The 14,191-nt window shown below is 59.0% G+C and overlaps 1 protein-coding gene across 2 annotated transcripts in view; it reads left to right on the top strand.

The window, feature by feature from the left end:
• The window catches only part of CD82 (CD82 molecule), a 51,572-nt gene that overhangs the window by 22,417 nt on the left and 14,964 nt on the right, over positions 1 to 14,191 (top strand). For both annotated transcript variants that reach the window (XM_057750053.1, XM_057750052.1), the window contains exons 2-3: positions 4,112 to 4,194; positions 9,904 to 9,976. In XM_057750053.1, coding sequence (XP_057606036.1) covers positions 4,132 to 4,194; positions 9,904 to 9,976 — 136 coding nt within the window. In that variant the 5' untranslated portion in view covers positions 4,112 to 4,131. The remainder of the gene's footprint in view (positions 1 to 4,111; positions 4,195 to 9,903; positions 9,977 to 14,191) is intronic.

Raw genomic sequence — 14,191 nt, 5'->3', positions numbered from 1 at the left:
GACCTCATAAATAATACATAGTCTTTCCCCTCAAGATATCACAGTCTGCAGAGGGGGTGGGCAAGTAAGTAGAAAATTACTGTATAGCATCGTGAGTGATAATAGTAACCTTCATTTACTGAAAACCTACTTTGTGCCAGGCATTTTACCCATGTTATTTAATTTAATCTCTGCCGAATAGGTTTTATGTTCCTCTTCTCACAGATGAGTTAGGTGAGGTTCAGAGAGGTTAAGTCAGTTGTCCAAGGTCACACAGCTAGGAGGTGATGGAACAGCATTCAAACCCAGGCAGTCTGATGCTAGAGCTCGTCATGGGAACTGCTGTCGTATCCAGTGGCATTGGAAGGAAGCAGAGGGGGAGGGCTTCTAACCAGCATGTGTGTTGGTGGGGAGCTGGTGGCGGCGGCAGTCATGACAAGGATGGCTGGTGGCAGTCATGACAAGGATGGCTGGAGTTGGAGGTCTCCTGGAGGAGGCAGATGTCTGAGGTGCGTATTGAAGGATAAGCAGGAGTTAGTAAAGTATTAGTAGGAACAAACAGATGTGGCATAAAATTATATATTTTTTCAATTTAAATTGGAGTTGCTTAGAAATAGTTGGTTTACCTGCTGTAGAGTACAACATAAAATCATTACCTCTTTCCTACTGCTCACAGAGCTGCTGTCAGTGACTGTTCCAGAATTTTCCCAATAAGGTGGGCTTGCATCTCATTCCCTTGTTTTGCGACTGTCGAGACATCCTCGCAGGAAAGCATGGGCAGGCTATATTCTTTCTAGTGTTTGCAGAAAGTATATCCAAGAAAGCAGAACATTGGGAGACTCTCTCTTTGTTTAATTTCATGTGCAAGTGAAACGCTCAGCCTTCACTTCTTTCACAAGTGGTGATAAAGGCGCTTACCCAGCTCCAGCTCACCCAGCTCTGACCGTGCCAGGCGCTGATCTCACTTTTCGCTGTAACAGGGGGTTCAGTTGGGAAACGAGGCCCCGCGAGTCCCTTCTCTGGGGTCATGCATTAGCAGAGCCAGGATTCAAACCCTTGTCTAGGGGTCCTGCATCTTCTCTTTCCTGACTTTCAATTCCCGCCACTCAGCTTGCTCTCCCCCAAGGTCCCGAGCTAATGGCAGTCCTTATCCTTGCCGCCTCTTACAGACATGTGTGTGTGTACCGTCTGATCCCCTGCACCAGGGGCCGGCAAACGTCTTCCGTGGAGGGCCTGGCAGTAAATGTTTTAGGCTTTGTGGGGCCAGTGGTTTCTGTCATAACCGGCCCCCTCGGCCCCCTGCCTGTGGTAGCAGCCATGGCCAAAACAGCTGGGTGCCAGTACAACTTTATTTATTTTAATTTCATGTGTTACAAAAGTGTCTTTTTATTTTTTTCCAACTATTTAAAAATGTAAAATCTGTTCTTAGCTTGCAAGCCGTACAGAATATAGGTGGTGGGTTGGATTTGATTCACAGGCCCTGATCGGCCCTGATTGGCCAATCCCTGCCTTACACCAACCCTCACTCTTATTGTCGTGGATGAGGACGCCGAGGTGCGGGCCTCTCCGTGGGGGCGGGCAGAGCTAGAGTGTCACCCCAGGCCCTCTGAGTCCAGACTTTGGGGTCTCCTCGGGGCTTGGTGCTGTTGGTGGGCTCCCTGAGGTGGATGCCACCCCCGTCATGGGGCAACCTGGGCACATCCCCAGCCTGAGCGGACTCCCTGCCCTTCATGGAGCTGCCCATCTTCTGCCCAGCGTGGGGCACGTGTTCCCCTCCTGCTCCCTGTTTCTGTGAGGCGGAGCGTCAGCACTCGCAGGGCAGAAGCACTTTGTATCTTGGCTCTTGGCCAACAGGTCCAGGAATCATCGCCCAGAGCTCTGATTCTCAGCCCCTTCTCCTCCCTCTGGCGAGGCCCAGGTAGTCTCTGGGCCTGCCCTGATTGGCCAACACCCCTGCCAGTCACGGGGCTGCCCAGCTTCTGTTTCAGCGTCTGAACCCACCCAGCTGCCTCCTGGAGAGGAGCAGGTGGCCAAAGGGGCCAGGGGGCCTGGATTCTGTCCTTGCTGGTCCGGGTACCCATGACCTTGGGCAAGCTCCTTCCCCCCTCTGAGCTTTAGTTGGTTCATAGGATGCTGAAGGGCTTTCTTTGCCTAATGTCTAGTGCAATTTGTGTGAGTGACAAGGGACCAGCGAGATTGCCCGGAGTATCAGGGAATACCAGCCCAGCAGCCTTTGCCTCCTTCCTGCCCGCAAACCAGAGCTCCTCTGAGCAGTGACATTGGTCTCACCAGCTGCTTGGACACTGGAATCTCCATCATCCCCAGAGATCCCTTTATGCAGTCGTGGTCACCCCCCGGAAGGCAGTCCTTCACAGACCTTGGGTCTGGAGCTACCACTGCTTAACGAGCTATACTTCTCGGGCAAGCGACCTCACCTCTCTGAGCCTGCCCCACCCCCACGCTCCCCAGCACAGGAAGACCCTCCTCACCTTCAGGACAGATCGTGAGGATTCAAGGGATGACACACACCAGTGGCTGCCCGGAGTAGGTGCCACTCATGGGGAGGCCAGGTGGTTCCTCTTGTCTAGGAACTGCGCCTTTCTGAACACCCGCAACCCTGCAAGGCTGCCCTGGACACCCAGCCTGAGCGGAGGATGTGGGAGCCGGAAACTGTAGAAAGTCCCTTCCCAGGGCAACAGCGCTGGTGGGCGTCCATTGCCAAAGGACCGTTCCCACACGTCTCCGGTTTCACGAGGATTTAGCCAGCATCATGCGCCCGCTGCTTCCCGCTCAGGTGCAGCGGCGGAGGCTCGGGCAGCGATGACGCGTCTACAGGCTGCCTGGGGCTGAGCCTGGGGCAGCTCCGCTGACCGTCTCTGGGAGGAGACCCGAGCAGGTACATGGTAGGAAAGAAAGGCGTGCCTCCTTTGGTGAGAGACTCTTTCGTCTCTTGCTGTTTCACTCCGTGCCGGTTTTACGAAGTGCCAGTGGCTGTCAGGCGCTGCGCTGGGAGGGGAGAGAGGAAACAATAGCTCTCCTTCATGTGAACCATCCCCAGCAGGCCTTCCTGGGTTCAGGAGCCCAGATCTCGGGATCTCTTGATGTGGGGGGAGCCCTTGTTCTCCACCCCTCTGGGCCTGGGGGAGGCCCCAGGTGAAGCTGCCGCGGCTGGACTTCCCTGGCTCTGAGGCGCTGCTGTCCCTGCGTTTCTCAGACCCAGGCCTTGCACCCTGCTAGCCTGGAAGAGTGCTCCGTCTAATCTCCCCACATAGCACTTGAACTCCCTATAAGTTTTTATTCAGATGTTGCTTCCATGCCAGCTGTGATGGGGCACTCATACCACCCAGGCAGTCTTTTCCTTCTTCGGATGGCTTTGCTTCACGTTGGGCCCAAGCCTTCCCCGTATCTCCCCTACTCCGGTCACTGCTGGTGTAGAAAGTCAGAGCTGGGCTCCCACTTGGCAAAAATGATAGAAGGGTGAGGGGATCTCCGTACGGACAGGGGAGAGTCACAAGCGTTAGGACTGCCTTTCGCCCTTGCAGGAGGAAGAAGGGATGCAGCCCACGCCTCGGGCCCTCTGTCCGCTCTTCTCTGGGGCCTGCTTCTCCCCACCCCGCGCCTGCACCATCCCCCAACCTCCACAGGGCGTGGGAACATGACCGGGTCTGGTGCCCGCTCCCCCACCCCCAGCCCAGCTCTGCCCATGCAGCTGTCCCCGGGCAGCGGTCTCGGCCCCCGCTGCCTGTGCGGGCTCCCTTTGCCCCATGGGGCCTGCGGGCTGGCTGTGGTCGTTCCTGGGTTGGCTGGCTTTAGGGAGCCTGAGGGTCTCCTGCATAATTTCCCTTTAGGCCCAGCCCTGGTGGAGTGGCTGCCCCAGACCCTCACGGCCACCCACACCCCACACCCCACTGCGTGGCTTTGGGGCCGTTGTCCAACCTCTCTGGGCCTCAGGGTCCCCTAAAGCAGGACCTGGCGTTAGTACCTACCTCATGAAGATGTCGGGAGGGTGAGCTGGGATGATGTGGGGCCAGCAGGTCTGGGGTGCCTGTCAGCATCGGCTCTCTCTTCTCCCACCGCCCGCCGGCCAGGTCCCACCCGGCACTGACCGATCTGCCTTCTGTCTTCTCCCCAGGTTGCTCCAGGACCAGCAGGATGGGGTCAGCCTGTATCAAAACCACCAAATACTTCCTCTTCCTCTTCAACTTACTCTTCTTTGTAAGTATGACCCCTGCTACCCAACTGCCTCCAAAAGAGACGCTCCTCCCAGGGACATGCCACCCTGAGACCCTGCAGCCTGGGAGGGGTGTTGGGGTGTGGCTGGGGTGGGGGAGCTGAGGCCAGGCTGTTGGACGTGGAAGCAGGTGGGGGCGGTGAGAAGCTTCGCGGCGTCCCCAGCTGGCTTGGTGGCAGAGCACCCGGTCCCTCGCCCAGGCGTCCCCTCTCCTGGAGCACTGAGGTCCCGGCCTATCAGGGCTGGAGGTGGGCGTGGGGAGAGGAGAGCCCCCGGGCTTCCCCTGCCTTCTCATCAGGAGGTGGTTGGGGGAAGCTTCTGGAATCTTTCTTGTCCTGTCCTGACTCCCCATCCTCCTTCACCCGCTGCGAAGAACGTGCCTGTTACAGGTCCGGGTCTCAACTGCCCCCACCACACCCCCACCCACAGGGCGGGGGTGTGCCCCGAGCTCCCGGACGGTGGGCAGGAGGGGGCTGGGCCCTGGGCCAGAGCGAGGACACAGTTGCCCTTCCCCAGACCCACTCCGGCAGGCCTCACCAGGTCACGAACCTGGGGCCGCCCAGAGGGAAGGTCTGTGCACATCGGAGCTGCTTTTCCTGGGGCCTCAGTTCTCCTCTCTGGTCCGGCAAGACGGACTCCTCCTGCCTTGAGATGTCAGGATGATGGAGGGAGTGAGTGAGTGAGTGAGTGTGTGTGTGTGTGTGTGGGTGTGTGGTTATGTGTGAGTATGTATATGTGTGAGAGTGTGAGTACGTGTGAGGTTACGTGTGTGTGTGTGTGTGAGTGTGTGTATCTGCGTGTATCGTGAGTGTAACAGGTGTGAGTGTGTGGGGTGTGAGTGTATGAGCGTGCCTGTGTGAGAGTGTGTGTGATTGGGGTGGGGGTGGGGAGGACATGGCCTGGAGAGCCCTTCAGAGGAGAGGTGCTGGGGGCTGTGGCCTCTCACGGTGGTGGTTCACCCTATACTATTAAAAAACTCAGAGTTTTTAATAGGATATTTAGTATGATTCAATTTTGTTTTTAAAAATGAACACATACGTGAATATTTTCGAAGGGAGAAAATACCTCTGAACGTTGATGTTGGGATTCCTGGAAATTTGGATTTTATCCTTTTGGCTTCGCTGCAGTTTCCAAATTTTCTACAATAGACATGAATTCCTTGCAGAAAAAAAAAGTTTAACATTACAAATTACATAGGATTATAGAAAGTTCGGAAAACAAAAACTCATTCTAAACTCCCCCTCATAACTTTAACCCAACGCGCAGATACTTACAAGTGTGCCCCTGACGCACACACGCACGCACACGCACGCACGTGGACAGCCCCGGTGCCGCGTGCCCTGCTGCTCGTGCACCCTGGTTCCTGCCCCAGCCTCCGCTCAGGGACGGTGCTGAGGCCCCCTGCAGCTCTGGCCCTCCACGGATGGCAGCCGGGCCTGGGCACCTGGCTTTTCCAGCTTGGCTGGGCCAGGCGTCTGGAAAACGGCTGCCCGTACAGCCAGAGCCACACCTTCCCTGGCAGGCGCTTGGCTCCTGGGCGGAGGCCCAGCTTTAAGGGCTAGCCAGCCAGGACGGGGTGGGGGTGGGGGAGCCCTGTGGCTCTGTCCCTGCCGCTCTGGGCACTGGAGGGAGGCGTCTGGGCTATAGCCTAGGAGGGGGCAGGGCTTGGGGTTCAGGGACACAGACACCCCCTCTCCCCCCGTGCAGTGGGAGGGAGGGAGGTAGAAACTTCATGGACAAAGGGAGAGGGGTTGATGGTGTGTGCCAAGGTGTCCCTTGGGCTCCCAGGCTCCCTTTTGGAGCCAGAGCCTGGAAGAGCTTCCCTTGGGCTGAGCCCTGGGGGCTGGTCTTGCTTAGCCTCCTCCCAGCCTCTCCCGGGCGGTGGCAGGAGGCAGAGGTTCACGCCCTGCGTGCTGGCCCATCAGCATGTTGGGGAGGGGGTGGAGTGGGGGAGAGGGGACGCTTTTATCACAGGAGGGGGAGAGGGAAAGGAGAGAGTGAGAGGAGACAGGGTGCGTGTGCGTGCGTGTGTTCATCCACTCATCGCTCATCCACCAAATGTGTATTTGTCGCCCCTGTGTGTTCAGACCCTGTCCCGGGGGCCAGCTAGGCATCCACCAGCAGACGAGCTGTGGTGTCTTCACTCGTGGGGCTTATGTTCCAGGGGGTGATGCGCTTTGATCAAATGTGTACTTAAGTTGATGATAAAACTGCAGAATAGGAGGTGCTGGGCATGAAGGACGTGGCCCCTAAGAGAGAGCGGATCATAAGGCGCTGGACCTCATCAGGGTGGTCAGCGAGAGCTCCCCGGAGTTACGTGTGAGGCTGGGGAGAGCGGGGTCGGGCAGCGGGAGCGGAAGTCCAGCACGGGGGCGTGGGCCCCACAGCCCTTCCAGGAAGGATTTGGGTCTTTGTTTCATGCCCAGCGGGAAGCAGTTACATGATTGAACTTGTGGTTTGGCAGTATCGCTCCGGCTGCCGTGTGTGCTCACGCATGCACACGGGGACACGTGGGCACTCTTACCCACACTCCCTCCTGACCCCAGACTTCCCAGAAAATTGCCCTGTCGTCAGCTCTTCTCAGATCCAAAGCAACCCTGAGGCCGTGGGTGCCCTTGCCGTTGTAGAGGCAGGAAGGCTGGCTGTGAGAATCTCGGCTCCTGCGGGAGATCCTGGTGGGTCTGGGGAGGGGTGCTGATACGGGGTGTGCCCTGCGGCCCCCGTCCTGGTTCACGAGAAAGGGGGTGTCACGGTGCCTCCCCCGTTCTGGTGGGCCCCCCCGACCTGACCTCGTTCCTGGCTGTCCGTGGCCTGGCGCTGATCCAGCCGCACCTGGTGGTCAGGCCACAGTCCTCAGACCTGCAGAGGAAGGGAAAAGGCAGCGCCAGGCACTTCCCTCCCTGGGTTCCTGGAGGCGAGCAGAGGCGCGCGGCCGGGCAGTCTGGGATGTTACTCTGTTTGGGACTGTCTTTGCCCGGAGGGGGTTTTCTGCCCTGTCTCGCGTCTTTGGGAGGACGGAACTCCCTACAGCCCGGCCCCGTGGGTGCAGGAGGTGAGCAGACAGGGGCTCCGCCCTGTGGGTCTGAGGTGGCAGGGGCAGACCATGCGCTGGGAGGCGTGAGCTTGGAGTGGGCAGGGGTTCAGACGTCTTTGGGAACTCAACGGCCAGGTCCTGTAAAGCCCACCTTCCTCCCGGCAAGCTGTGCGGCCCGAGGGGTCCCCACGTACGGGGGAGCCTTCCTCTCGCCAGGACCTCCGTAGCTTTCCTGTCCCCGGGGACTGACTTTCTAGGCCGAGGCCTCGGACAGACTCAGGTCTCCCTGCAGCTGATGTACCGCCACCTGGTCGAGCTCTGTCGTCAGACCTGACGCGGAGCCCCTGACGGGTGAGCCGGGTGACCTCGGGCAAGGTCAGGACCTCAGTTTCCCCGTCTGTAAAATGAGGACCATAACAGGGCCCATCGGACCAGGAGAGCGGAGGGGACAAGTGAGCTGCTGGGGACACCTGTAGGAAGGTCACCGTGCCTTCCTCTTCCTGGTCACCCGCTGCTGTTGTCTTTAAGGGGCCTGGGCCAGGGTGAGGCACGTGGGCACTCGCTTTGGGATCAGAAATGGCACAGCCCTGCATCACGCTGGAGCCCTGCTCCTTTTCAAAAGGGACAACCAGTCACACCAAGCCTGTCTTTATTTAAAAGTTTGATATTTTGTTCATCGTGGATTTTTTCCCCCATTAACTTTCATTTCTTAAAAAATTATTGCTATAAACTCATTTATCTTAGTTACTGAGTGTTTTTGGTGTCCCTGAATTTTTACATGTGAGGCAAATGCCCCATTCACCTTACCTAGGGTCCCAGCTCTGGTTTTTAATACCTGTAGAGCAAGGCTGGTCAAGCCCCTGGCACTGGGGGGCTCATCCCAGGCTGAGGGCTTCGTCAGTAGCTGCTGGCCTTACACCTGAGGTTAGGGGGTAGTGGCTCAGGTGGGAACCCAGGGCTGGTAGTAAAAGTGGGTGGGTGGGACTTCCTAGGTGCCGCAGTGGGTAAGAATCCACCTGCCAATGCAGGGGACACGGGTTTGATCCCTGCCCCAGGAAGATCCCACATGCCACGGAGCAACGAAGCCCGTGCACCACAACAATCGAGTCTGTGCTCTAGAGCCTGTGAGCCGCAACTACGGAGCCCATGTGCCGCAACTACTGAAGCCCACGCACCTACAGCCCGTGCTCTGCCACAAGAGAGGACACTCCAATGAGAAGCCCGCGCACCACAACGAAGAGTAGCCCCCGCTTGCCGCAGCTAGAGAAAACCCGTGTGCAGCAAAGAAGACCTAACACAGCCAATAAAATAAATAAATAAATACATAAATTTATATGAAAAAAAAGTGGATGGTGACATGCTGGGACCCTGAAGGTGGGTTATTCCTAAGGTGGACCCAGGCCAGGCCCCAGGGAAAGGCCAGTCTTATGAGGTGATCCAGGCCTCCCCACCTCCAACCCCTCAAGGGAAGCTGTGCCTTCGCCCAGACTGCCGGCCCCTCCCCAGCCTTCGCCGGCTTAATGGGATTTTTTTTTAATTTATTTATTAATTTATTTATTGGTTCTATCGGGTCGTCGTTGCTGTGTGTGGGCTTTCTCTCGTTGTGGCGAACAGAGGGTATTCTTCATTGCGGTGCAGGGGCTTCTCATTGCGGTAGCTTCTCTTGCTGCGGAGCACAGCCTCTAGGCCCACGGGCTTCAATAGTTGTGGCCCGTGGTCTCAGTAGTTGTGGCGCATGGACTTAGTTGCTCTGCGGCATGTGGGATCTTCCTGGACCAGGGCTGGAACCCATGTCCCGAACCCGTGTCCCCTACATTGGCAGGCGGATTCTTAACCCCTGGGCCACCCGGGAAGCCCTGGCTTGATGGGATCTTGATGGGATGCTCTTGGCTGAGGTCCCACCTGGCGAGGTGGGCTCGGGTTGTGGGTCTGTCCCCTGGTGGAGGGAAGGGAAGCAGGGAATCCGTGGGCCTGGGCCTTTGCCAGCCCCACCCCGCCCCCATTCATTTACTTTTCCTGCCCTTACACAGTTTGGTCCACGCACTCACCCATCCCGAGTCCTCAGCACCCGGTGTGCCCAGGTCCACAGAGCTGCACGCAACCCAGCCCTGCCCTCGGGGAGCTCACAGTCTAGCCAGAGAGACACACGGCAGAATTAAACCCAGAGGGAGAGGCCATTAAGAAGGGTCCCACAGTGCTTGCCACAGAGGGGAGGCCCCGTATCTGCCTGGGGGTCCGGAAGGCTCCTGCGGAAGGTGGCCTTGGATCCGGGCTATCTGAAAGATGGGTTGGGCTGATGGTCACGTCCCGGAGCGCTTCCTCACCCTGAGCCTGGCTTGTTTGGGACGCTGCCAGCCCCCAGGCTGGGGAAGGGCCGGGAGATAAGGGGGAGGGGACTCCTGGCAGAAGGCTGTGCCCCCAGAGCCGGTATGCTCGGTGTAACCACACGTGGGCGTAGGCCAGGGGAGATGGGAGGGACCCTACTCGTGGCCGTGCTGTCTGGATTGCAGGGGCTGGCTAGCCTCGGGGTTTGGGGACGGAGTCCACCCTGACATCCCTGGGCTGGACAAGGATGGAAGCCGCTCCCCTGTGTCCCCCCAGCCAGGCTGCAGAGGCAGCCGGGAGGGGCCCCCCATTAACTGCCCCTTTCTCCTTCCAGGTCCTGGGCGCGGTGATCATGGGCTTCGGGGTGTGGATCCTGGCTGACAGGAGCAGTTTCATCTCTGTCCTGCGTAAGGACCCCTCTGCTCCCCCTGCCCAGCCGCCTCTGAAAGGGGGGCCGGGGCAGCAGGCAGGCCGGCTCCCACGAGCGCCTGAACCTCAATGCCGGTCCCTTTTCCAACGGACCTCAGGGCCCTGCCCGGGTCCTGCCGCTGACCACTCCGCCGTGGGCCTCTCTGCAGGGGTTTCCAGAAGGAATGTTCTCTCCCTCCGCAAACAAAGCTGCTGTTGTCTGGAGAACACTGGGGGATGAGAGAGGCTTGTTCTCCATCCTGGCCTTTCCCTCTGCCCTGCCCTTGAGAAAGCCTCTTACCTCCTCGGTTCCTCCATTTGCCTGCCCAGCAAAACAGGGGCAACAGGCCCCTCCCTTCCCAGTTCAGAAAAAGGACCAGGAAAGGTAGATCATCAGGCGTGCCTGAAGTGCCTCCTGTGTGCCTGGCAGCGGCCAGGTGGGTCAGGCAGCTGCACTGACGAAGGGGTGCCAGGCCCAGCGTCTCTAGTTTGTGGTGATGATGTACCAGGCACGGGGCCAAGCCTTTTGCATAGATACACTGTCTTAATCTCTCCACAGCTCTGTGCAGGAGGAACTTCCTGCCTTACGAATGAAGAAATGAGGCTTAGGGAAGTAACGTCCCTCGCTCACGTTCACCCAGCCTCTGAGGGATCGGTGTGGGACTCAACCCCCCAGAGCTTTGGTCCTAAATGCTGCATGTGGTAGGGGAGGCCCCTTGTCTCACTCTTGAAACTGGAGGAAAAGAAGCCCAATGGTGTTGATAAGAGGCCTTTCCGGTCTACCCGTGGTCACCTCCAGGAAGCCCGCAGGCTTGCCGAGCTGGCCTCCAGTGGGCGTCCTGAGGAGGGAGGGAGGCAGAGCAGAGCGGAGATGCCGCGGCCCTCAGCGAGCGCGTCCTTGGCTCCCTTCCCCTCGCAGCAGCTGCCGAGGCAGCGTGTGTGGACGCGGGCCCATGGCAGCTGCTTGATTTGAGTGACGGGGAACCAGGCTGGGATGGGGGCTAGGTCTCCCCTCAGACATGAGGAGAAGCAAGGGTGCCCCCCCTCCAGCCACATCCAGTGTGGTCTGTGGCTGTCCGTCCTGACTCCTGCTGGGAGAGCACACACGGCTCCCCATTCCGGGGCTAAGGTTCGGGTTTCCTGCCTCAGCTGGGGGCCCACCCCCCCCATGCCCTCCCCACATGGGACACATCCTCCTTGGCCCTGCCCGGCCCAGGGTCCCCGCTTCCTGGGCTGTGGCGTCCCACACCCAGCGGGCACTGCAGCTCAGGGCGGCGTCTCAAGGCCCAGCCCACTGACTGCATTTCTGCTCTCTGCACCCTGCCGGGGGCTCCAGGATGTCCGGGTGCTCCTCCTGCCTCCTCCCTGTTCAGGCCCGAGAATTTCGAGCAGGCCAGACGTTAGAGGCCCCCTGCATGCACCCACGTGTTTTTACAAATACCAAGGCCTGGTATTCGCATCCCAGCTCCCCCAAGGGATCTGACGCCTTTGGTGTGGGCGGATGCCTGGAGACCTGAGGTTTTTAAAAATCTTCCCAGGGCGTTCCCCGGGCAGCCAGCGTTCAGAAACACCAATCTGCTAGCCCAGTCACTCTGCCCTCGGGTAAACTGAGGCTCAGAGATGGGGAGAAGGAGACTTGCTGAGAGTCACACAGCAAGCCAGCACCGGACGCCCAGGGCCTGCTATGTGCCCGGCCTGTGTGACACGGCTCTCCCCTTAGCTACCTGAGTCCTGGCTGCGAGCCCATGGGGCTGGGCATTGCTCACGCCACTTACAATGGAGGGGATTGACGGGAAGGGAAGTGACTTGTCCAAGGGCACGCACACAGCTCGAGGGCGGGGGAGCGGGGATGCGGACCAGGGGGCGTGGCTCCTGAGCCCCTGCCCGCGAGCCCCTGTACCACAGGGCTCTGGGCACTGGGTGCGTTCACACCGCATTCACACCATAACTCACAGAGGCAAGCACAGTGGTTAAGAGCACAAGCCGTGGAGCCAGACAGCCACGGTTCCAATCCTGGCTCTGCTATCTGCTCGCTGTGCGATCCGGGGCAAGTGACTCCACCCTCTGTGCCTCCTCATCTGTGAAATGCAGATAATAATAGACTGCACGCCCTAAGGCTATCGTGAGAAATGAGGAGCGTTAGTATCTGAAGAGAGTTTAGAACGGTTTCTAGTAAATAGTAAACCCTACATACATGATTGTTAAATTAGTTTATAATTTCATCTGATCCTTAGAACATCTTTAGGAAGTAGGAATCACTAGTTATATTTCACAGAGAAGAAAACAGAGGCCCAGAAAATGGCTTGCCCGGGGTCAGAGCCTGTTAGCAGCAAAGCTGGGATGAAGTAGCACCCACTTCTCGTGGTCCTCGGCCACTTTCAGTGTGGACTACTTCCTCCCCACCTCGCTGCTACCTCCGAGGCCCAACAAGGCCAAGAAGATGCTGGTCTTGGTGCACAGTGGGTGGGCTACCCCACCCCCTGCCTAAGTCACTTTGTTGAGATCAGGGCCAGCCTGAGACCCAGGAGGAGGACGGGGACTGGTATTGATGAACTGTTCTGAGAGACAGAGACCCCGCAGCTTGGCTGGCCTCCCACGAGAAGGACCTCAGCCCCTGGCCTTGCCCCTTGGGCCCCATCTGCGGCCTCTTCGCTGCTCTGGGCCTCCAGGCAAACAGATCTGGGTGTAGATCCACCCTCACTGGGCCGTGGTGGAAATTCAGCAGGATGGTTTGGATAAAGGGCCTTTCTCAGGGCTGGCACACAGTGGATTTCCAGGCAGTGCCAGTTGCTTTTTGAGGGGGGAGTACTTGGTAGGAGGGCTTGTTGGAACCCAAACCCAGGACGTTTAAGGAAAACAAAATTCAACAGCCTTCCCCTGCTCTTGCTCACGGCTGAGAGCCAGGGCGGTGAGGGCCGGGAGTAAAAAGGAAGCCCCTCACTCGCCCCCTTGGGGCCTCTGCCCGGCTTCCTGGGCGCTCCTCTGAGCCACTGGGCGGGGGCGGCCCTGCCCTGGCACCTGAGAGTGGAATGGGCTGGCCAGGGCTTTTTCTGAGCTCCAGAACATTCTGTCTGTGTCCAAGAAGGGGAGCTGGCTCTCACTCCCTTACCCACCCACACGCCAGCTTCCTAGTTGTTCCTTAAGGGCCCTAACGCCCCCTCCGGGGTCGAGGTGGGGATCTCAGCCCCTCTGAGGTGCCCCGGGGAGGGGTCGTCAGCCGGCCTGTTGATGGGCACCTGTGGCAGCCCTGGCTGCGCCCGAGGCATCGGGGGAGCACACGCAACATGCAGATTCCAGACCGCCTGGCCAGTCTGCCGGGCTCTGACAGACCCAGGCATCTGCGTCCCCGCGAGGCCCTTCTGATCCGCTGAGGCTCTCCAGGTTGTTCCGCAGCCTTCTGGAAACAGCCCACGCCCCGGGAGTGCCGCACCAGCACCCCATCCCCAGCCGGGGCGCCTGGAGCCGCCAGGCGTGCACGCCCGCAGCCCCCTGCCTCGGGGAGCGGCGCCCACCTTGGCCCTGCGGGTGGTCACAGCCTCGGGGTAGAGTGGTGCCCACACCCCACACGGGGGAGCTGGAGGCGGACCCGAGCTTTTCCCTGTGTGATCTGCTGGGATCCTTGGGAAACGCCCCGATGAAATGTCTGACCTCCACCCACCCGGGGGCTGGGGCGGGCTCTGTCACTGCCATGAGGCCCCTGTCTCTCTGCCTCAGACGTGCCGCCTGTCACACGCCTCTCTCCCTGACACTGGTCCGTTCTTCCTCATCTTCTTTTCGTTCTCCAAATACACCGAGCTTACTGCTTCCCCGGGCCTTCGCACCTGCTGTTCCCACTGCCTGGGATGCTTCTCCTCAGATCTTCCCTTGGCGGACTTTCTCATTCTCACCTAAGCGATCATGTCACCTGCTCAGATCAGCCTTCCCCAACCACCCCGACCCCTCCCTGCCTGCTGTTCTTGACCTGAGGCGGCTTCAGTATCCTCGCGGCCCTTCACACAACCAGATCTCCATGCCTCACCCCACCGAATATGAGCTTCGCGGGGTGGGGAGCCCGGCAGGCTGGCTGCTGTGTCCCCAGCAGGCGGCACAGTGCCTGGCACACGGTGGGCCCCTGCTGAATCTCTGTGGCCTGAACAAATGCATGAAGACACGTGCCCCGTGCATCCATGCAAAGAGGGTGGTGTTGGGGGGCTGCCTGGTCCTTGCTGGTGTGC

This window comes from Hippopotamus amphibius, chromosome 9 (assembly GCF_030028045.1).
Source record: "Hippopotamus amphibius kiboko isolate mHipAmp2 chromosome 9, mHipAmp2.hap2, whole genome shotgun sequence".
Lineage (NCBI taxonomy): Eukaryota > Metazoa > Chordata > Mammalia > Artiodactyla > Hippopotamidae > Hippopotamus > Hippopotamus amphibius.
The sequence above is the reverse complement of the archived record's forward strand: the minus strand, read 5'-3'. Positions and strand labels throughout refer to the sequence as shown.